The sequence below is a fragment of the Aquila chrysaetos genome, chromosome 3 (genome assembly GCF_900496995.4).
Source record: "Aquila chrysaetos chrysaetos chromosome 3, bAquChr1.4, whole genome shotgun sequence".
NCBI classification, from domain to species: domain Eukaryota; kingdom Metazoa; phylum Chordata; class Aves; order Accipitriformes; family Accipitridae; genus Aquila; species Aquila chrysaetos.
In genome coordinates, this window is record NC_044006.1 from 68,875,777 (window position 1) to 68,898,644 (window position 22,868).

Genomic DNA, 22,868 nt, shown 5'->3' on the forward strand with positions numbered 1-22,868 from the left:
AAACTCATGTGTGTTTGCTTTATATTTTGTCCTTTATCCTCTATCCTTTATACTTCATAATTTATACTTTATATTGTATACTTTATATTTTATATGTATATAAAATACAACTGTGCTATGTTTCTCCTCAGCCTTAGGTTAGTACTAGCCTTCTTGTTGAGGAAGCGTCTCTCTGCCACACATATTCATCTATACATTTTGCTTTTCTTTCAGCTGTGGCTTGGCTGGAGCAATAGCAAATGCAAACTAGTTCAGCGTTCAGCAGTAGCTATTGTAGATATTTGAAATGATGACTAGCTGTAGCTTGGCCAGATTGCGGTAGCTAGTAACAGCATTTGTCTTTTCTCTCACTTCCTTATTACTGTCCCTCTCCTCTCCTCTTTCTTCATTCATCTTTCTTTCTCGCTTTTTAGATTGATCTTATATATCTTCATTTTCTGTCATCCCCTTCCTTCCTTTTATTTCCTGCTTCTCCTGCTTCTCTTTTCTTGCTTCTAACATAATCAATATGCAGTTCACCAAAAAAATCTTGTACATTGGGCATTTTCCCCATAGTTGCTTATTGTTAACATAACAAACTGGTGTCCGTGGTATCCTTTTTTTTTTTCTTCTTCTGCCTGTTTCTGAAGAGCTGTTATGCTAGTTCCTAGAAGCTTTGAGGTGATAACAGGCATAGACAAGCACAATCTGTTCATTGTCAATATGAACGCTTGATGCTGCAACTGAAGCACACATGGGTGCAAACTCTTGATATATGCAGAAAACACATGTACAACCTTTTTTGCGCACTTTTTTTTTCTGAGTGCAAATACAAAGTCTCACCACCTTCTCACTACCAAAGCCTTAACATGTCTCACCCTCTGATAAACCTTCCAAGACAGCAGGATAATGATATGGCACACTAAATCAGAGGGTCTGGATAAAACATTATGTTTTAAAAAAAAAGATCCTGAAGTTAGTGATCTGACACTTGACTTTTACTGGAGAATCACACTGACAGCTGTTTGCTAAATACTGATGAATCACTGTCTGCTCTCTTTCCCTCATCCATTTGAAAACATTTCACACATTTTCTTCGGTGATTAGTTCAAACACTTTTGCTCTCCAATGAATGGGGCTTATCCTGAGTGCTTACTTAGCTTCAGATACATGAGAGACCGTATTTAGTGCGGGTAACCTGCATATCTCTTGCATAGCCAAAAGGTTTCAGAGCTGTAGTTCTTCAAGCACTCTGTGACAATGTTCATTGTAAATCTTCCTATAAAAAATCTTGGGTAGCCCCAAGATCTCAGATGTCACAAGCTCTTTTGGGTTTTTTTGTGCAGTGGTGTCAAAGTAAGGTGCAAGTGGTTATGTGCATGAACGTGTTCCCTTTCTCATTTTCTTCATCCTCCCATTGTGTTGAAACCTTACTAGAAGAAATAATTTTATGTGAATAGTGAAGAATGGCTCTTCATTCATTTGACATGACTTGTTCACCTCTCATCTTATTCCAGGAGAAAGTTGCTCACTTTGGTGGGTTAAATATTGCTGATGAGATTGAGTGACTATAAACAACACTCCTACAAGCACACCTTTGTCTTGCTCGCATATTGAACTGCCATGATATTACTGGTGAATAAACCCAAGCAGAGCCCAAACCCTCTGTCTCTACTTTCCTGTGTGGTACTTACAATGGTTGGTAACTAACTCGTTTATTGTTCTTCTAACGGTTCAAAAAGCCAGCTTGGAATTCTGCTGTTAAGAAAGGTGTCATAGCCCGCTAGACAAGATACAAAGGGGGACAGGGTGTATTCCTGTACTCTTATTTTGTCTATTTGAATAATTTGTGGAAAGATCCTCTCAAAACATCAGTATCCATGTTCAGCTGTAGAGGGTTACAGAATGGGCAGCTCCACGACCTCTCACCACAATATGCTGTGCAGGGTAGGTTTGCTGAGAAGTATAAGTTGTGCTGGTTATGTATCGGGTACAAGTTGTTAGAGATTTGTATGTAGACTTAGACATCTCTCGCATAAATTATCTGTGTGTGGTCTGGTCTTTCTTTCTTTAGTCAATGGAAAGAAACAGGCACTTCTAAAGTGCAACTTGGCCTGTTTGAGACAGCTAAATTGGGATGAGATGATTCATGACATAGAAATATTTCTTTTCTCTTAGCAGAAAGTGGATCTAGGTAGCTGGAAGAGAAGCAGACATCTGCATTGTCACTGTCTAAATACAGACAAATAAAACCCATCCTTTACATATGTCCTGAAATAAAAAAAAAAGGACAAGAGTTTGGGGTGTACCAGCTCTAAACACAATTAAGCTAGCACCAGTAAAAATACACATTAAAAAGTGATAAAAGAATCTTGACAATGGGCAAACATCATGAGTAAGTCTCCTATGTCTAGAGCTGCTGCTTTCTTTACTAGTGGTGTCTGAACTAGCTACATTACCAGCAGTGCAAAGTATCTGTATATGCTCCAGTCATACTTTAAGGTGCAGTTGTTACCGGCATTTTCTCTCTCCCACAATCATCTCCAAGTCACATTGTCTCCCCACATCACTAGCACAGCACCACACAGCACTGGTTTTGATCAGGACAGATTACCTTACTGTCCAGCTCTCAACTGTACTTCCATGTTCATTTTATAGAGAAGCCAGATGGACAAAGTCCATCAGTTTACTTCTTCCATGACGCTGCAAACGCAGGAGTGTTTTCTATAATATGTTTTTTACTAGTGATTTGCCTAGTTTAAATCTTAAACTCCCTGAGCAGTAGAGATTCCCCTTTTTCCTCTGAGAGGTTGTCGCACATTATGGTACATCTCATGAAGACATGCTTTCTGATACTCAGCCTCTGATACTCAGCATCTTAGTGCTTCATTCCTGAGTCAGGCTGTGACGCTGTGGCTGTATCAAGGCTATGCTACGTTGGGAGTCAGAAGGAAATATCCTTTCTCATATTTACCGTTTGCCTGCCTTGAAATGCACATTAATCTGACTTTGCCTTGTTTAACCTAAAATGGGTAGAATACTTGTATAGAAACTTTCTTCTCTTATTTTCTCCTTTGCAGATGATCATTCCAGGATATGTCTGAAAGGTGAAAATAGCCACGACAATTCAGACTACATCAATGCTAGCCCAATTGTAAGTACAGTAACCTATGAGAAATAACCCAAACAGTCATTCCCTGTCTGTCCTTGTTGTTAAATTATGCTAAATTGAGGCACCTCACTGCTCAGGTTGTGCAACCTCAGATTGTGAGCACCTCACAACTCTGATGGCTCAGGCTGTCCTTTCAAACTGAAGAGAAATAAATCTTCTACATGTGCATGCAATACCCTTGAAGTTTATGTACTAAGAAAAGAAAGTCACTAGATAGTCATCGTTCTACCCTGTAATACTGTCAGGTTTTCTGTACTTAATGTTATTAACTTACGGATTATAAAATTCAACAATATACCCTTAGCGGAACTTTTCCTTCCCTGAGGAGGTAAAACTTGCTTGTTCTTTTTTTGCTTTGTCCTACTAGCTACAGTCGTAGGAGGAATAGTTTCTGTAGGCATAGGGAGCTGAGCTCCACAGGCTTCTGAACTTCTTCTGCATCAGGAAGTGACATTTCCTCTTACCTTTCTTCCTCTGTTGCCCTATTGATGCATAGCTCGGTGTTTCTGTAGCTCTCCTGGTTCTTCTCTGAGCTTGCCATTTTGAAAGCAAGAACGAGATCCCTTACCACCTGTGTATTCATTCTAACTGCAAAATAGGTCAACCCAATTTTTGCCTCTGAATACTCCAGTGTGGCCCAGCTGCCCTTTCTCACTCTACATAAGATGAATATGAATCCTTTCTTGCCTGTGAAAGGTGATTGGGAGAAAAGGTCTCTATTTTTAGACACAAACCAGGTATGATAGAGCCAGTAGCATTGCCCTGTCATAGCGTCTCAATGGAAGTGCCATGATATCCATTTGAAGGGGGAAAAAGGTACTGTGCTCTTGACCTCCATGAGACTGCTACTGTTGGAGTCACTTTTGCTCATGGTTCTTATTCACATTAATTAGGCACTAAAAAAGTTATTATAGGGAAGCTATGAGAAAGAACTTAGGATGGAGAATTAGATCTCACTGCAGTGGGCTGTGTATGCCATTACTGGCTCATTTTCCTGGGGAGTATCACTCCCCCACTTAAATCACTTTGTGTGGGCAAGGCAGCTGACAATTTGCAACAGCATGAAATTACAGGCTGCTTCGCTCCAATGTTGTTGACAATACTTTTTTTCTTAAAAAAAACCACAACTACATAGAAACTGTTCTCTGAGCTTTGTTTTTATTACTTTCAGCAGAGTTCAAAAGCTTTATTTCCTTGAACATATAAAAATGTTTTATTCAAAGAGTTAAAAAATACATAGAACGCAACAAACATCTTCGGGATGCTTTTGGCTTTGGCTTAGGGTAGAGGGGAAAGCAAAGCACCTGCACACTTCAGGAATTGCCAGCTGCCATTTTACAGGACAGGAGCAGATGCACACAGATTAAAGCAGGTTTTGGACTACTTTTAACTATGTCTCTGACTAGACCAAGCTCTAGCTGGCCCAGTATCAGGAGATCAGAGTAACTTGGTGCTTCAAGGAATATGTATTCTGCTTGTAAAGTCATGCACAGAGGTCCAGCTCCAGGGCTTCAGTGCTCTGTTTGCCTGTCTTCAGGGCACATTCAGTGAGTTATGTTTGGTCAAACCTTAATTTGATAGTAGAAGCTGAGAGGTTTTGTGGCAAGCACAGGAGTGGGAGGTGTTAACTGGAAGTGAGATATTGTATTCTTGTAAGAGCTTGGTTGTAATTCACATGACTACAACATGGTGCAGAAATGGATTTACAGCATCTGTAGACAGTGCTAAGCCAGGTTCAGTGTTGGCAGCAGTACAGATGCTGTGTTTTTACCGAATAACGAAGATGGGCTTCTGCAGCCTGCCCAAAAGTGTGTGTAGACACAGCTTAACTGTTTTTAGTATACAAAATTGGTTGGGGAAGGGGTAAATTCTTGCATGTGTGTATATGCCTGTTGCAGTTGTAGTTCTGGATTATAATGTATCTATTCCCTTAATTACACTGAAAAGTATTATAAAATAGTGTTGGGGGTGGAGAGACAGGACCAAGATATCCCATTGACATAACTGGGAGGAGATTTGCTTTGTCAGGATGCCCGAAGCTAATGCAGGCAGAGGATCTCTGCTTCCACAGCTTTAACTCTCTTGGTTTTACAGAGGGTTGTAATCTTGCCTTTCCATCCAGCACTTAATAAGGGTATTTTCTTCTGCAAGGTTAGAAGGTGTTTATTTTTTGTAGATTTCCCAGACTCAAGAGTTTTGTTCAATAAAACAAGTCACGCTGATGAAGCAAAAATTCTTATGGTTGTCTCTATACCTCTTATAGAAATATTTCTATGCCCAGAGATAAAGGGGTGCACAAGTGTTTCATTGGATTGGGACAAGCACCCAGTATCTTGCATAGCCGTGAAAAACTGCCAAGAAAAGCTCTTGAGTTCCGCTTCTTCATGGTAGGATAGGGACCCTACTGTGTGGGCAGGAGTGCCACAACCCACATTTGTGTAGACGACCTGTTATTCCAAGGAAAGAGATGCTCCAGATGGTTTTGTGGGTTCATTTCACTAAGTCAATAGTCATTTTGCTATTTTGAAAGCAATAGATAAAATGTGTGTTTCCTGAAGGTGATGCAGTGGGAGGTTGGTAGGAGGAAATCACTACTTTGCAAGCCCATAGTTTGGAAAGATTCCTTGCAAACTGTTTCATTTCAAAACAAATTAAATATCTTCAGGTTAGCGTAAATGTATTTGTTAATCTGGTATAGGTTTTGTATAATGAAGTAGAATATAGGAGTGGCAGAGACATTCAGTGTCTGTTCTCCCCACCTCCAAAGCCTCCTGGAATATTATGTTGGGCACTTGATTCTGCAGTATTTACTGTGGCTGTACAGCTATTGCAGCCTGAGCTGGCCATACATGCTGTTACTAGTGTTGTTTATTTGAGATCTTTTCTGTTAGCAGACACACGTTTAATCAACATCTGTGTAAGTGTACAGTGGCTGTGGACTATCAGTAAGTCTCCCTTTATTCGCTCTTGCAAAAATCCTACCATTTCTTTCCTTCAGACTGCTGCCTTTCAACTTAAATAACCTCAGTAATTATCATGTCAATACAGTGATGTTCCTGGTGCATTCGGGCCTTGCAGCGCTTGGGTTAGGAGTGAGCACTGTAGTGAGCTGCAAGATGGGCATTAATAGCACAGGATCAGTATGGTCTGAACTGACTAGAAGAGGCTTTTCCCTCCCTGCGCGTGTGAGCTGTCTGGTGGGGGAAAAGTGTAAAATAAAGTAATTATATTTGAACTTTGGAAAGGGAGGCTTCCAGTCGTGTACATGTCGCTGGGTATCTCCAGCTTCTGGGTCAGTGGTCCAGTCTCCAGCTGGGGCTCACTCAACCTTAACTTAAGTCTAAATGAGTGCAGCAGTACACCGTAAAAAAAATCCCTGTGCTAGACAATGAGCTGGCCACCTGCCCACATGTTTCTTCCTTTTAAAAAATGCTACCCCCCTCAAGACCTCCTTTCCCTCCATTATGTTGTGAAAAGTGGGGTTAGATTGATGGCCTCACCATGGCTGGGAGTGGGTGAGGAGAATCAGCAAAGATTTAGTCCAAGTTCTTCCCTTTAATTTCACTGTAGCATGAGGCCAGGCAAAATGAGTCCTTAGGATAAATTTGCAGGGTAAAAGTGAGGTAGAAATCTGTTTCCCTCCTCTCTGAAATAACATAAAGTACTATGATAATAACTCTGCTATCGGCAGCTGAATGAAAGGCTTGCAATTACAGCACAAGAAGACCCTGACTGTGCAGAATAAAACTGTGATAATTACATCTGTCATATTTGTACTTAGTCCTCATTAAATTTCGAGAAAATCATCCAGTAGTAAATAATGTGCAATTTTTGCTTTTAAATCAGAGGTCATGAAAGTAAATGGGAATTCTGTTTTTCCTCATAGGGTGTCTGAGAGAGAAAAAATCCCATCAACTACATTTAAAACTCAGTTTGCTTATTATTGAAGACACCAGACTGAGGAATGTCATTAGCATGACAGTTTGTTCAAACACAGCATACAGATTTCATCACCAAGAATAGACTCTGAAATTCATAATGGCATTCACAACCAGATTTACTTCTTTCATTCCATTAGGGGTTTTAAAGGAAGGATTTTAAAATTGTTTTAAATTTTAACTCAAACATGAAGATGAGGACAAGTCTACCTTTTTGATTTTAATGCTGAGATGAATGTGATTACAAAGTTCATCTACATTTGCTGGATATGCTCTCTTTTACAACAACAAATACACTTTTTTACTTTTGGAGACTGTCTATACTCTGTGTAATAAATACATGCATGAAATAGATTTTATGGTATTATAAACACATTAAATCTGGAAGCTACAGAGTAGCTTGAATCCATACGAATTTTGAGTTCAACTTTCTTTCCGTTATATTTGGTCTACATTAGATCTCATTCTGATCTCATACAATTTAGGAATATTTCAGCTGAACTCAGAGGATTTAGATTAAGGTAAATGTGGTGTGAGTAAGACCCAGCATCTTTCTGTGTGGAAAGTAAGGATCTGATAAGCTGAGAGGAAAGGTAAAGGGCAGGAATGAATCGGTGTGTCATTTACGTGAGATTTCAAAATGGTCATTGATGCCTATTGACACTTTTACTTCAGTTTACAGTTTTAGAAGACTACTTAACAAGAATCCATATGGACCACTCTTAAGTCCAAATAAATAAATTTGAGGATTTACTCCCGGAATGTATTGATTTTGCTGTATTTCATCAGCATTATCAGTGACATCAAACAGCAGCATGATCTCTATCTAAAAACTCAACAATGTTCAGGGTTCTTCAGGGAATCCTTGCAAAGTGCTAGGATAAGGTAACTGGATAGTAGAACTCTGGAAAAACTAAAGGAGTAGCTTTTATTCTCTAGTAAACCAAGGGTGGAATTGTGGTCTGATATTAATTTAACAAAGGTGCAACTAATTGTGATACTGTGTTCTTTATATATGTTCCTACTTTAAGATACTGTAAGTCAACTTATATTACAAAGCCCTGTAGAAAAACACAAGTTGTGCCACTAAAGTTTTCTGTATTTTTTCTTTTCCAACAAGAAATCTGAATGCTCCTCCTTTTTGTTTCCATTTGCTTTTGATATTGGTAGTGATGGAAATCACCACAGTCAATTGCATGGTCAGTTATAGTAAGCCTTGATCCCTTTCTTTCCCTAATACAAAATCACAGAAAAATAGATTGAAACATTATCAGCAGACTGGCCTTTGTTGTACTGCAGCAGAAAACGAGAATTCCGCCATAGCAGAACAGTTGTAATAATTGCAGCTTTTTCTTTCCAAAAATGGCTGTTCGATCCAGTTCTGATGTAAGCCTTGTGAACTTTGTGCTTTGATGGGGACATAGAGGGAAAAATCTTGGTGTTTTTGAAGAATTACTATTAGGGTGATTTCTGAAAGTTGTTCTGATGTAAAATGTTAGCAAGCAGTCAATTTTTGTTTTAATACTTGATAGTATGGAGCCTGCTGCTCTCTATTGTTCTCTGGAGAATACATTTTCTGTTTTATTTTCGTGAAGTGAGAAATCTAAGGGATCCTTGAAAGAAGATAATGACTACTGACGTAAAAAAAAAGCCTTTTACTTGATCCTTGATTAGTTAGTTTAAAACCCATTACTGACTTTATTTCTTTATTCAAACTTTTGTTAACTTTGATAGATTAAGATGCCCTTGGTGTTCTTGGTGACCTTGAGAGAATAAAAAGGAACATAACAAAAACATTCAAGAACCATCCCTTGCAGTCACCTACTCACATTAAATTGAATGTGACCAGAGTAGTGATTTTTCACACTTTTCTTGAAATATGTGGCCTTTAAAACAGTACATATAATAGAAAATTGATGGAACCAGGAATTTTTTTTTTAATTAGTTTAATCTTTGCTCTTATTTTTGTTCAGTTAAAGATCATTTAATAGTATGATAGGGCTTTCTGCCATCTTCTATTTGCTCTAAGCAAGAAGAGTTTCTGCTCATAATTGTTTTCTGTGCAACACAATGTGCTTGGAATGTAATAATTGTAATTGTCTTTTGAATTATTGTTAAACTGCTGATACACTTCACTACTCTGTGCTTATTGTAATGTTTGCCACGTCCCAACAGCACCTTTGTGACAGAGGTTGATTAATGCTGAAATGCCAAGATTGGCCTATTCCTGATTTATCAGCTGAATGTTGAGAAGCATTTCCTCCATGACAGCGCTATTTGCATCATCCTTGATTTTTTTCTGCCTTTGTTTTCTGGCATGTCTACATACGAAAGAATTTAGTTTAAGAAGAAATTCAGAGTAAATTATTATTTTTCTAAAGTTTGGTGTATTCATTGTCAGTTACATTTCCAAGTCAGGCTCTTGCCTGTTAGACAAGTGATATCATTTTCAGGTGGATGCGGCCTACAACAGTTTCCACTGGGAGTAGCAAGTCCTCCTCAGTGCAGGTTGATTTTTCTAAGCTAAGATTTTTAGTTCCAGCATAGGAAAACATTGAAGCATATGATTAAATCCTATAGATCTCTGTGGAATTGAAAACAAAACAACAGAAATTATTTCAATCATAATGGAGAAAAAAAAAACCTTTAAGCCTGCCTTTGCTTAATCACATTTGCTGTTGCTTTCAGCTGTGTTTAGCTCAGTGTCTCAGTTCTTAAAAAAACAAAAGTTGCCCATTTTGAAATGGTTCCTAAGGGTTTTTTTGATAATACTGCTTTCTGAAGAAAGCTAGTTTTTCCCTGATCTCAAAATACTCACAGTAGTAAATGTCCTGCTATCAGACTTGCTTTTGTCAAAAGGCAAAGAAAGCAATGTTGAAATTTGTTGTGAGCAATTGCTTGTTGTGAAGAGTTATTTGCTGATAGGAGAAGCATCTCAATGAAGCTCAGAATAAAATGATGGTATTACAGACATCCTGGTCAAGGTTTTTTATAACTGTGAGTGGTGAATCAGAAGTAAGCTTTTATTCTAAATGGATTCAGTGACTTCATTTTACCTGTGTTGTGTTGTCATGGAGAGTTTTAATATTAAGTCCAGCTTAATTATACATCAGAAAATTAGAAACATAAAAGTGTTCTCCTCCTTTTTGCAACATTCATCATATTGTTGTTCTGTTAGAATAACTTACATCTGTTCTTTTATGGTTCTTCCCTCTTTTATGTTGCACATAATTATGAGGTGCCTTCTTTTACGCTGACATGTACCATCACTGAAAATTTTGCTAGGCTATGAATAAATTCAGTAGATGCTTGTTAATGCAAATGTGACTCACATTCATTCTTATTCAGATCTTTACTTATAGAACAGAGTCGTGTATTGGGACAAATTCTGCCTTCAGCTACATGGGTATAAGTTAACTCTCGCCGACTTCAGTGTCACTGAGTCACACCCACACATCTGAGAGCTGAACTGGGTCTCTTTTCTTTATGTTCAAAGTTTTGTCTTGCCCAGTTCAGGGTTAGAATGAGTTTGTTTGTTTTTTAATCCTATCAGCAGATCTTCTTTTTCAGCAGAATGGGTCCTAAGATTTAGAACCAAGAAAACCACCCATCAGTTCGAAAACATTCATTGTAACACACTAATCCTATTTACTCTTGATGGCTTTGTTTCTTAGATTCTTTATTTTTTCTGCTCAGTGAATTTTCTGCTCCTTGAATTAAATGTAATAATTAAGGTCTTTAAGCAGAACTTCCTCTATTGAGGCCAAATCCATGCATTTAGATAAATCAGCTAACCAGAAAAAGCCAGAAACTGAATTTGTTCCCCATTTTTGCTGTTTTTTAGTTACATGTGCCCTTGACTGGCACGGTGGAAATGGAGAACATATTTAGATGTGTGGAGCATTCTTAACACTCAGTGTAGAAAAATGTTTCAAATGGCTCCTAGGTTGCTATGAAACCACGAGTACTGATCTCAAATAAATGCCTTTGTCAACCACCATAAATGATCTTACGCTGCATATTGAGGACATAGGACATTGCTCATCATGTGTGCTGATATTCGTCTGGTAGCATCAGTCTTTTGTGGAAAAAGTTCTCCTCTGAGCTTAAAAATAGAAATAAAATTCTTTGCTTGCCAATAAAGGATGGAGGGACATGACAGTTCTTTAGGAAGTCCCTTGTTTCTGCCCTCACATACTTTCTGTCTCTAACACAGCAAGGGATTTTCTTTTAAATAAGCCCAGTCTGTGTTCTTTTTCCTTATTCCAGATGGACCATGACCCCCGAAACCCTGCATATATTGCCACCCAGGGCCCTCTCCCTGCTACTGTTGCTGACTTCTGGCAGGTAGGTTAAACATCTGTTTGAAAACTGAATTTATGTTACAAGTCAAATGTTTTCTTGTGCTTCTAGAAATGTAAGGTGTATAAAAATATGTTGTGGTTTAGTCACAATAGGGGGAAAAACCTTCGTTTGAATGTCTTTTTTAAAATCTAGTACATGGATATTCAAGCGATTTATGTGTATGACAAGCCTTCCTAAGGAATAGTTGATCTGGAAATTATGTTGAAAACCTCAGGCCAAAGTATGCATATTTTAGTGCCAGGTCTCTGTAATTAAACTACTGCCAAGGACTGGATGATTTTCAGAGGGCCTGACCTTCTTAAGAGTGTAGCCAGAATTCATTGTCACTCTCCAGATCAAAAAGGACCTAACACTATGTGCCATGAATTTTTCCATTGAAACCTACTTCTCATATGTCCCAGTTCCCCAAAATGCTTAAATTCTTATGTATTTTCCCTACCACAGGTAGCTGAGTTAAAGGCTGAGTTAAGACCCTGCTGCATAAAGTTAAGTAGGTGCATAATTTTTTGCAGGATTAGGGCTAAAGGCAGTAGTTACTGATGCACAAATATGAGCTTACTTTGCATGCAGTGTTTTTTATATGCTAGTGCGGCTCTCAGATTTGGACATACGCACACCGCCAGGCTAGGTGTGTGCGATTGTGTGACAGATATGCTGCTTTAGATATTCCTTTGTAAGTGTAAAAGTGTGCCTGAAAGCTTACTGAAGCTGTTTGGGGAGGAGGCCGACTGGGGCTTATTATCAACACGAGCATGTTTTTATTTTTTGTTTTGCATTATGAATTTAGAAACATTTGTTCTGAAGATAAAGAATATCTATGTAAAAATTTCAGAAGTGCCATTGTATTTTAGGAGCTTGCATCAGCTGAAATCATCATTTCTCTTCATCTGCATCACTTGGTCTATGATTAGAAAGTGTTAACTGATCCTTATTGAAGATGCTTTTCATGTCACCATTTCCTACTGTTTCTGATGAGGAATCGGGACATTTTCAAAACATTTGTTTGACTTTGGTTGCCTGGATATTTAAATGCTCAGTCTGAGATATTTTGGGGCTGGTTTTTAGAAGTGCAGAGCAAATGCTTTCTGCTTGAAGTCAGTTGAGCTGTTGGTCTGGCTTAAATTTTCAAGTAACATGTGATTTTTGTCTTCACTATTTGGTAATTAGACACAATTGAGAATACTGATCTTTTTTCCCTCGGCAGGTGGATTCCTTATAGCAGGCATGATACCTGAAAATGTGTTCCTTAAGTTAAACATGGAAAACCATGTTAGCTATTCTGTAATGATATTTTATGATTCCTAAGGCCCGGGTTTTTTAATTGTATATTTTTGCATATTTGTATATTTATATTTTGTATATTTTCACCTGTAACTGCACCTTCATATGCTGAAAAAATGTAGGTTCTCATTTTTAAGGGAGGCATTTAAAGAACACACTTTTTATAAGCATTGCTGCTGACACAGAAATCAGAATTAATCATACAAACATAGTATGAAGGGTATCTTTTGTTCTTCTTCCATTCTGATTTGAGCAATTAGGCAACCTGTTTGCACAGACACAGAGACTAGAACTGAAACATCATTTCTTTGTTCTGTGATCCAATCTTGTTCATTCCAGCTTCGTACACAAAAGGTCTCTGTCTTGACTTTCTTTCTTCATGCTTTTTGTGAGTGGAGAGTCTTCACTTTCCTTCACTTTCCTTCTGCTTTTTTTAGCTATTTCTCCTCCCAGTTAGCCATCAGTGAAAGTTCACTCCATCTCCCCACAAGGTTTGCTGTAAACATCTCTACAGAAACCATTTGGCAGCTGTGGTTCAGCTTCTGCTCAAGTGTGGCTATGTGTCCATTTTTGATGTGATATTCTTTTATTGTTTCTTCTGTTAGGTTCCATAGAAAAGTTTGTTTCTTACATTTATTTTGATGATGTCTGTCACTTCAACATAACAATCTACCTATGTCAGATCCGTCCATCACCCACTTTTCTTAAACTTGAACTTCCTACAGATCACATGTCAATGTGCCAGTTCCTGTCGCAAGCTTTTTACATGGCCCAGGGTATCAACGAGGTGTAATGAACAGGCCAAGAGAGATTAACTCCTTACAGAACTCTGCATCCACAACCGCTGAAATGTAGTAGGTCTGTTGTACAAGTCAAAAGCCATGGCTTGACGTCGTTGTGGTTTATGCCCAGATGCAGGAGCAAAGTTTGTATCCATTTTTCACCTAATAGTACCTATTTTAAGGTAGAGCATGGGAAACCTGAACTTGCTATGGAAAATAGAGTATTAACTCCTGTCAGGGCATAATCCTTTGATGTTTACTTGAATACAATTTTTTGTAGTTTATACAGACCATAATGCTGCCACCAGGGATTGTTTAAAGATTCAATTATTCATTCCTGATACATCTTCTCGGTGATTCTCCTCCCTCTCCCTCCTCCACTTAATACCAGCTGTTGCTGAGCTGTGTTGCTTTTTTCCCCTTTTGTGTGCTCAGTGAAGCAGTTTTTTGACTGATAGTGAGAAGAGTGACTGAGTCCAGAGAGACCTGGGACTATTCTGCTGTTCCTTGTCTAAATGCACAATGTCATGCTTTAGCAAGTCCAACAGAAATTCTTGGAGCTTGGCATCACCTTCTATGGCAATATTTACTAGATGTATTGCTTCCTATTTTTGCAGAGACTTAGCTGGTAAGACTCCCAAGAGCCTAGTTGCATGGTGGGCATCAGCCACTCCATTTTATCTTGGCTGAAAGGCTACGCCAGCAAGAAACAGTTATAATTGTTTCCACTCCTATAGGCATTTCAAGCTGATTTCTAGAAAACACTTGTCTACAAAGCATTTGTTTTTCTTGAAAGTGTAAGACAACTTTCTTGGCATTTGCATCACAGCTGATATCCATAGTGAAATCCAAACTGCTCCTGATTTGTCCTGACTGTCTAGTTTTCATGCTCAAATTCCAGAGACACAGTTTCTAAACCTAGTTTCCCTTAAACTTGCATTAGGTTCTTCCACCCATCAGTGACTATGTCTACATTAGCAAGCAGTATGGCCCACTAGGAATGGATTTGTAGAGTGTCACACTACTTACTTTGTAGGTTTTACTTCAGACTAACTGTTCTCCAACGGACCAAATGCCTGTTGGTGGGGGAGAAGACTACAGATGCGTCTGGAGGAAGCTTGTTCCAAAAGGAACTCAGTTCCCGAGCTCTAACGCTGCTCTGCAGTGCACGTCTGTCATCTACATGATCACATGGTCACATCCATTATCTCTCTTTAAGACCAAACAGATGATTTGGTCTGGAATAATCTTTTTTCCTAGTTTTATTGGCAGGCCCCTCTAAAACCTGTTACGTTGATCCAGTGCCCAGTATTTTTGTGCAAGTGCTATTAGACACTTAGCAATCAAATTCCCATTTACTGTTTTCAGGTTGCCCAGATCTGAACAAAGATCATGGTCAGCTCAGTGTCTTCTCTTTCCCAAACTGGGCAGAGCTTTTTCATAAAAGATTGATGATGCTTTGTCCCAGCTCAGCTTGTTTAGAAGATCCATGCCTAGTACCACTATGGGACTGGAGGGGGACCAGTTTCAGTCATCTCTCTAGTGACCACTTCTTGGAAGATTATATCCTTTTTGGTAAGGTGAGGAAGAAGAGCAGGTATTGTTCTTCAGTACCATCTAACTTGAGCCACTAGAACTGGCTATTAGACTCAGCATTTTCTGTACACCTTTCTATTCATTTGGATTTTCCTTTTGGCCTGAGAGAGATCAGCTTGGTGGAAGATTTTCTTTCAAAGATGCAGTCTTTGAGCTGGAGATAGTCCAAACTCCTGTATATTGGTCATTTTCAAATGGTGTTCAAATTTGTATATGTTGTAAAAATAATAATGATAAAAAAGGCAAGAATCTTACTCTGGCTTTTCTAATGGCGTAAGACACTTCCAGGCATCAGATTTCCACAGTTGTCTGTGTCCCTCCAGTTTACTTCCCCAGCTCCTTATATTCTTGGCATAGCTCCTCTAAGTCAGCAAGTGCCAAGTTAGTTCCAACTTTCCTGGCTTACCTATTTCTTTGAAAACTTTCTAGCCTGCAGGAGTTGTGTTGTCAGTCATCTCATTGATCTGTTTTGCCACAGGGCTTCCTAATCTGTCTGGATACTCTGTGTTTGTGGCTCAAGCAGAGATTTCATCTCTGCCTGCATGTCATCTCTTAGACCGCTCTGGAAATTTTCCAGCTACTACTTTAATTAATTTTGAAAAGCCTCCAGCTGATTTAAGTCTTCTTTTAATTTCATCTCGTCTTGTTTTCGTCTCTTTTTACCAATTACTTTTTCTGAGAGATACCTCCTTCATTGATTCTATTTCGGTTCAGTGGGAATTCCACCTCACGATTCCCTTTCTTGAAAACCGGATGCCTCTCCTCACATGGTATTAATCCATTTTTACCTGAGTGGTTAAACAATTTGCCAGGTCTGTGGGTTGTTTTCTTCTCAGCTGGAAAGAGAATTCATCCTCAGGATAGGGTTTTGCTTTGATATAGTTCCATTTTATTTACAAAGAAAGTACAGAGTTTTATTTCCTTGAACAAAGGCAGAATCAAACAACAGGCAATAACTTCTTTTTTTCCGAACCTCATTTCCAAACCAGTGTTTTACCCCCAACCTCTCTTTCAGCTTTTCTTCTACCAGGATCACAATGCTAGTTTGTTGAGCTGTGCTGGTGGTTTCTTTATTCCTTTTACACATTTTTGCTGCTTATCTGGATTAATCATCTTGCCTTGATTAATGCCTCTCTCTCTGCATTAAGCATATCAGTTTCTAGAGAAACTCATGGGTCCATATGCCTCACGTTTCTCTTGTTTTTGATGATAACTTCTGTAATTTCAGTTATCAGGCTCTATAAAAGAGTTTGCTTGTTTCTTACGTTTATCTTGAATGAAAGGTGATGATTTTGTCCAGCAGCTTCAGTGAGATTTCACTCAGCTCTTTCACATAATGCTATTAAAATTCAACATCACTTTGAACATAATTCAAAAGAAAGAGGATGTAGAACATTTCTGATCTATAACAAGTTTTCGCAGCAGGAGTTCCATGTTGTGAATAATTCTGGAGGCATAAAATTTTATTATTTTCTGTATGTGCTGGGTTATAATTCCATGAAGTATTTGACATGAACTACATGTCTTAACTTGCAAAGTATTCGAAGAAGCGAGGGATGATAATATGCAAGAAACTATTGCTAGGAGTTAGGATATTTAGAACTAACTGTCCTTGCATTGAAAAATTGTTCTTAATTATGCTAGTTTTATAAATTGCATGTCTGCTAAGGTTCATTGTCTCCAAATGGACATTTCTGTAGGAGGCCATAATTTTTCCCTCAGGAAAATACCCCACATTATGCCTTGCTTCCATAAATCTACCCACATTTGCCCTTCCTTCCCCTCCCCCTTTTTGGAGGGAAGTGCATTTTCATGGGTTTTTTATTTTACCATATTAAGTGAAATAGAGGGAGGGATCAGGCAGTCCCTGCCAAGTGACTTAAGAGGATGTGCTTTAGTTGCCTTAGAGAATGAAACCACGTATGTTATATATTTTTGTAAGTATTTGTTGTGTTTCTGTGCTGTCATCCCTCCGTGACTGACATAATTAATAAGTATATGAACATTATATAACTGAAGGGCTCCAGTCTGGCAGGGATGACAGAGCAGATACTACTCATGAACAGCACTGAGTCGGACACAGGACCAGGAAGGCAGACTTCAGGTGCTGCCCCTTTGTGGTTAGGATGCTTCTCCAGGAACCAAGAGCAAGCTTCATCCTACATGTTCTGAATCAAACCCATGCTTTTCATTGCCCCATCTTTCCTCCACTATTTGCCAGTACATGAAATACTCTTGAAATTGGGAATGCTCTTCACCCTTCTTGTTAAAGCTGGGCATCTCTTGCCAACAAACAAAAAGAAAGCTCACTGGAGTGGAGGTTTACACTAATGTGATTACAGGGAGTGGGGAGACCTCATCTCTGCTCCTTTGATTATTTTCTGGTTTTATTGCAAGAGTATTAAATGTAAAGTGCAGAAAAAGTCCCAAGAATAAAGACCAGAGCCCTAATCTGAGCCAAGGAGTTTGGTTGCCATTTGCTTTTCATTGCCCTCAATCCTGCATTTCTTCATCTAAAACTATTTTTAAAATTTTTCTCTACCCATATTCAGGAGTATATTGTCAGACTCAGTTCAAAAACTGACTGTTGTTTTCCTCCCAGGATCGCACCAGCATGTTAAGAACCCAGTTCCTGAGTTGCAGTCTTCAGGACATGATAAATCTTTGCATGTCTGTTTGGCAGCACTTTCTTTTCTCTTCCAGTTTTTGAATTCAACAAAAGAAATACAAAATACTGTCAGTTGATTGTTTCCTGTGTAAAAAGGATTAGTCATCAGTGATCTCCAAGGGCAAATCCCAGTGGGCAGAAGACCATGTCCCTGTAGCTGAATGAGTCTCCCTGCAAAATCGGTGTTCCAAGCCCATGGGCTGAGTAAGAACAACTTTACCAAACCCTCCCCTGCTCTAATTGCTGGTTTCTGTGCTCCCAGTTCAGTATGTTTTGTGAGTGCTGAAATTAATTTACAGATTAAATTATTTTTCTGCATTTTGTTCTTCTGTGCAGAACACAGCGCTTTCAAGCAGTCTTGATTCCCAAGTTTTATTTTCCTTGCCTGGAATGGGACTTCCTGCATGTCTAATCAGTTCTCACCTTCAGAAAGAAGAGCAGATGAAAAGCGACACAAAGCAATTCAATGTGTAAAATATGCATATTTTAATTTAATAAAAGAAAAACAGCAAGGGAGAGAAAGGCACAGAACAGCAGCCCCTAGAGCTCTAGTAACTTGTCAAGCCATGTGAAATAAATATAGCATTAGGAATTCCATAGTCGTTCAGTAAAGGAGTGTGCGTTTACCATGCTCACTTCTAATTATGGCTCCAGTTGGAGAAGGTACTTAGAAGTGGTCCTTTTAAAATTTCTATCCCTTTATTGTTTAGTTTCCACCTTTCCAATACTAAAGTGAAAAGCTATTTACCGGTGATTTTGGTGGTCTTCCCCTCCTTAATGTGGTTTTGTCAGCACTGCAATACTAAATAGCACTCATATTTAAATTATTTAATAATAAGCCTTAAGTTAGGAGTCTACTGAGAAGAATAAGAGCAGTTTATGTGTCTCTGAGAAAGCAGAAGTTATTGCAACACATACAGTCATCTTGAGTTTGCCTTTCCCGTTGACTTCCAAACAAGCGTTGCTGCAACAGCAGGGACACAACACATGGAGCCAGTCTAATGACCACGTATTTATATATGGTCCGCTCTGAAGCTGTTTTTTCAGCTGCAAGAGTCAGATTTTTTTTAATTTAATATAGATTGTTGATCATTAAGCTTTCAACCTACAGATTTGCTTAGCTGTCTGGCACAGCTGTGACTTTGCAAATGGCAATTCTGACTTCGCCAGATTTGACCCATTTCATATCAAAACGATAAGTCATTTTCAACCAAAATGTTTCACAAAAAAGGTTGCTCTTTGACTGGCATACATTGTGAAGTTCTAGTTGATAACAAAAATCTAAATCCCCCTCCAATTTTTTTTTTCCCCCAGTTAAAATAGCGCCCCCCCCCCCCCCGCCTTTTCTTAACCCATTAAAACATTGGGGTTTGGTTTTAAAATATTCCAGAAAAAAAACATTTTCTGACTGTCTCCATTCAATACAGTGTTTCCTATTTCCAATGGGGAACTTGAAAGAAGTCTCAGTTGAGCTAATTACTTTCAAGATATGTAATGGGATGAATATTATCTGATCCAGCAAGGGTTAGTACCTTGATTTGTTGTTGGTTTAGGAGTAGTGTTTATTCATGTTGAGTTTTGATTATCATTAGAAATTATTTGGGTTTTGTTTGCTTGTTTGTCTGCTTTTCCAAATAGTTGCATTTACCAACTATTTGGGAAGCCTAAAAGACTGAAAAGGTGAATTCTTTAGTTTGCTGGAGATCTCTCCCAGAAAGCAGCTGGTGTGATTAGCCTATTATTTTTAGTGAACAGGCTGGATTTAACTGATTATCCCATCTATTTTCTACTTTTAAATCATCACATTTTAGAAACTTCTCCACCAGTCCCCTTCAAAAGAAGAGTGTCTGGTTGCAGCACATATCTTGTCATTTCCCCATCACTAAAATAAAGAAGAAAATGAGTGAAAAAGGAGTTTGGGGAGGATCATTCATTATAAAAAGAAGCTTCAAAGTGATGAAGTGTCTGAAAAAAATAAAGGGATTCATATTAACCATTTTATTTACAAGCTAGTAAACAAGGATATTTCAAAATATAAGCTTCCAAAAACTGGTATTTTATCAGATTTGTGGCAGTGTTGTAACACTGATGCTCCTCTTTGTGACCTTTATTTTTCTCCTTACTTGAAAACAAATTCTTTGCTCCTTTGCAAGTAGTTCGTACTAAATATAATTCATCCCGATGTGGAAGTCCTTTGTATGGGACTGGCATGCTGGATAACCACAGCATGAGGTCTCTACACGTGGCGGATTTCATCAACAGGGAATCCTGCGGATGTCAAATGCAGTGCTCATCTTTGGGTTGCAGGATTCAGCCTTTAATTTGCAATAAATGGAATGGGATGGTGTTATTCTTGTCTAAGAAATGTTTTGAGAATGATGCATACAGAAGAACCTCATTAAAGATCATTAACATCTTACTCTCTAGGCACATAGGCTGAAGGTAGACATGTCACGCAAAATTATACACTGTCTTCCTTTTTCAGCAAAGCATGCATTGCAGAGCTCTGTAGTGAGCTCCTATATGTAACTGAGACTCTATCACATCCATTCAGAGGACTCCATTCAACATTTCTTCTTCTCCTGGAAGTATTACCATAAATTACAAACATGAAACTGCCTGTACTAAGTGATCTAAATAAGTTTAGTATTATATATTATATAATATATATATTATATATAAAAATATTTTTATATATTTAGTTTTTATAGACACTTAGAGTCTAAGGCTTACTTTTGCTGGGCTCTACCTAAGAAGAAAAACCTCTGCCCTGAGGACCTTATATTCTCTTTATTCTTGTATCACATGCATTGACTTAATTTCTATTGTGCAAGCATACAAAGTTCAGAACTACATGAATTACTGTGAATTTGCAGCTGAACATCCTCCAGAGGTGCTTCTCCGAAGGCTGTACTGGGGTTGTGCAGACCAGATCTGTGCTACCTGTTCCTTCATTAATTACAAAGACACACTCCTTGGGGCCACTTTCCAGCACGTGGCCGTGTCTGGACACTCTGAGCACAGCAAAGTGTTAGGTGTTGGGAGATGGGGCTTCTGAAAAACCCATCACCAAATTAAAGATGGGGTGGTGAACAGGCAACAGTAGAAAACTCTGTGAACTGCCTTTGACTCATCCAGCTTCTGCGTTATTTGGAAAGAAAGCCAGATAACAACCTGATGGTGTAATATTTAAGTTATCAAGGAAACAAAGAAAATGTTGTAGTCCTCCAGTCACAGGCTGTGAGTCTTAGTGAAAATCCCTTCTCAATGGTAAGCACAGGAGATGCAGTGACAATTGCTTGTGACAGGGATGACGGCACTAGATTGTATTGCCTTCTTGATTTAGTAGATTTGACTTCTACATTTTCACACAATGACCTAAAAGAAATATGATACCCCAGAGTAACTTTGAAATTGTTTGTTTAAATTAACTTTCATTTGGATTTATGCTTAATGAAATCTTCAGAGATGCAGACAGCCCCTCTCTAATGAAATGCTGTATCTTTGAACCAATGAACAGGGTTGCCAAACTGTAAGGATTCCTCTCTAAACGAGTGGGCTTTTATAATGTTACACTTGGGTGGCACAAGCAGAGTGCTAGATGATTAGTTTATGGTCTAGATCATTGTATTTTTATTACACTCATAAAAACTGTGTTTCTCCTCATTTTCGTAATGGCTTCAATGAGCTTCTATACCTTCTAGAGACACATTAAATCGTTATGTGATGAAAGTACTGATTTAGTGGGGCTAGTTTTAAAGTAAGATACATGTTTTGAATCCTTATCTTAGTCTGATTGCTGACTAAAAAAAGGTGAAACTACATTAGAATGAATGAAATCTGTATCATCTTCCTTACACACAAAGAAGATTCCCAGCTGTGGCCTAAAACAAATGCAATACAAGAAAGATACAAATGATAAGTCTACATCTGTCTATAAAATAAATTCTCTATCAACTTAAAGTAGTTTTGCTGGTTTTGTCGCATTGTGAGTTTTTAACAGGAGGATGAGTGGATTACAGATATTTTTAGTTAAAAAATCTTTTTAAGGGGAAAAAAAGAAGATAAGAAAGATTACATTTATTCATTCCATTCACTGTAATTTTTTCCCCACTTCTGTTCAAAATTATAAATTATCCTATTCTGTGCAAACCCTAGATTCATTTCTCTAAATAATTCTAAGCTGGTTTTAAAAGTTGTTTTAATTATGTTGCAAAATGAAAAAAAAAATAGGAGGAAAAATCTTATTTGTTTCTCTATATGCAAGCTATTCTTAAAAGAGAAGACAACATCATTATCCATGAATGGGAAACCTTTTTATTTGATATGTAATTAAAAAAAAATAATCCTTGAATTGAATGTATCATCTCATCTTTGCACAGTTTAGACAAAGGCCTTTTTTGTTTACAAAATTTACATGTCAATACAGTTGCTTATAAATATTTCTGTGAAATAAACATAACCCTTCACAAAAAGAGCAGTTTACTCTTCATTCAGTAATTTTATATGCTAGCAAAAAGACAATGAAAGTTGTATGCAAATATAACATCAATGTACAGCATAATAATAACAGTTTTTAGTGATTATGCTGCTCGGTATTAATTCATAGGAGCCTTTTTGTTCAGCTATGAGCTGTGTTTGGAACAGAGATATGCCAGACCAGAGCATCTTTGCTTGTTCTGCTGTTTGTGGGAGACATCCACAAATCCTTTACTTGAGGATGCACTGGATTCCTGTAGCCTACTCTGTAGCTGGTCTAAATTATTAAGCAATCATGCTGGTAGTGAAGGTACACTGTTTTCCTCTGTTCCTGCTGTACCTGTGCTTTGTGAGTGCACAGTCTGCAGCAGGAGTTGGACTTTCCTTCTACCTCCAGAAAAAAAAAAAAGGAAAGTAAAAGGGGAAAAGAGAGAAAGAAAAGAGGAAGGGGGTGAGTAGGCAGAGAGAAAGAATGAAAAAGTTAAGGAAAGAAAAATAAAAGAAAAAGGAGAAAGGAAGAAAGAAAGAAGAGAAAGAAATAGAAAAGAAAGAAAAGAAGAAAAAATAAAAAGAAAAAAGGAAAAAGAAAAGAAAAAGAAGAAAAGGGA

The 22,868-nt window shown here is 38.1% G+C and overlaps 1 protein-coding gene across 1 annotated transcript in view; it reads left to right on the forward strand.

Annotated features, from left to right (window-relative positions):
• The window catches only part of PTPRN2 (protein tyrosine phosphatase receptor type N2), a 664,954-nt gene that overhangs the window by 605,684 nt on the left and 36,402 nt on the right, over window positions 1-22,868 (forward strand). Inside the window, exons 16-17 of the mRNA XM_030008997.2 lie at window positions 3,060-3,133; window positions 11,359-11,436. Coding sequence (XP_029864857.1) covers window positions 3,060-3,133; window positions 11,359-11,436 — 152 coding nt within the window. The remainder of the gene's footprint in view (window positions 1-3,059; window positions 3,134-11,358; window positions 11,437-22,868) is intronic.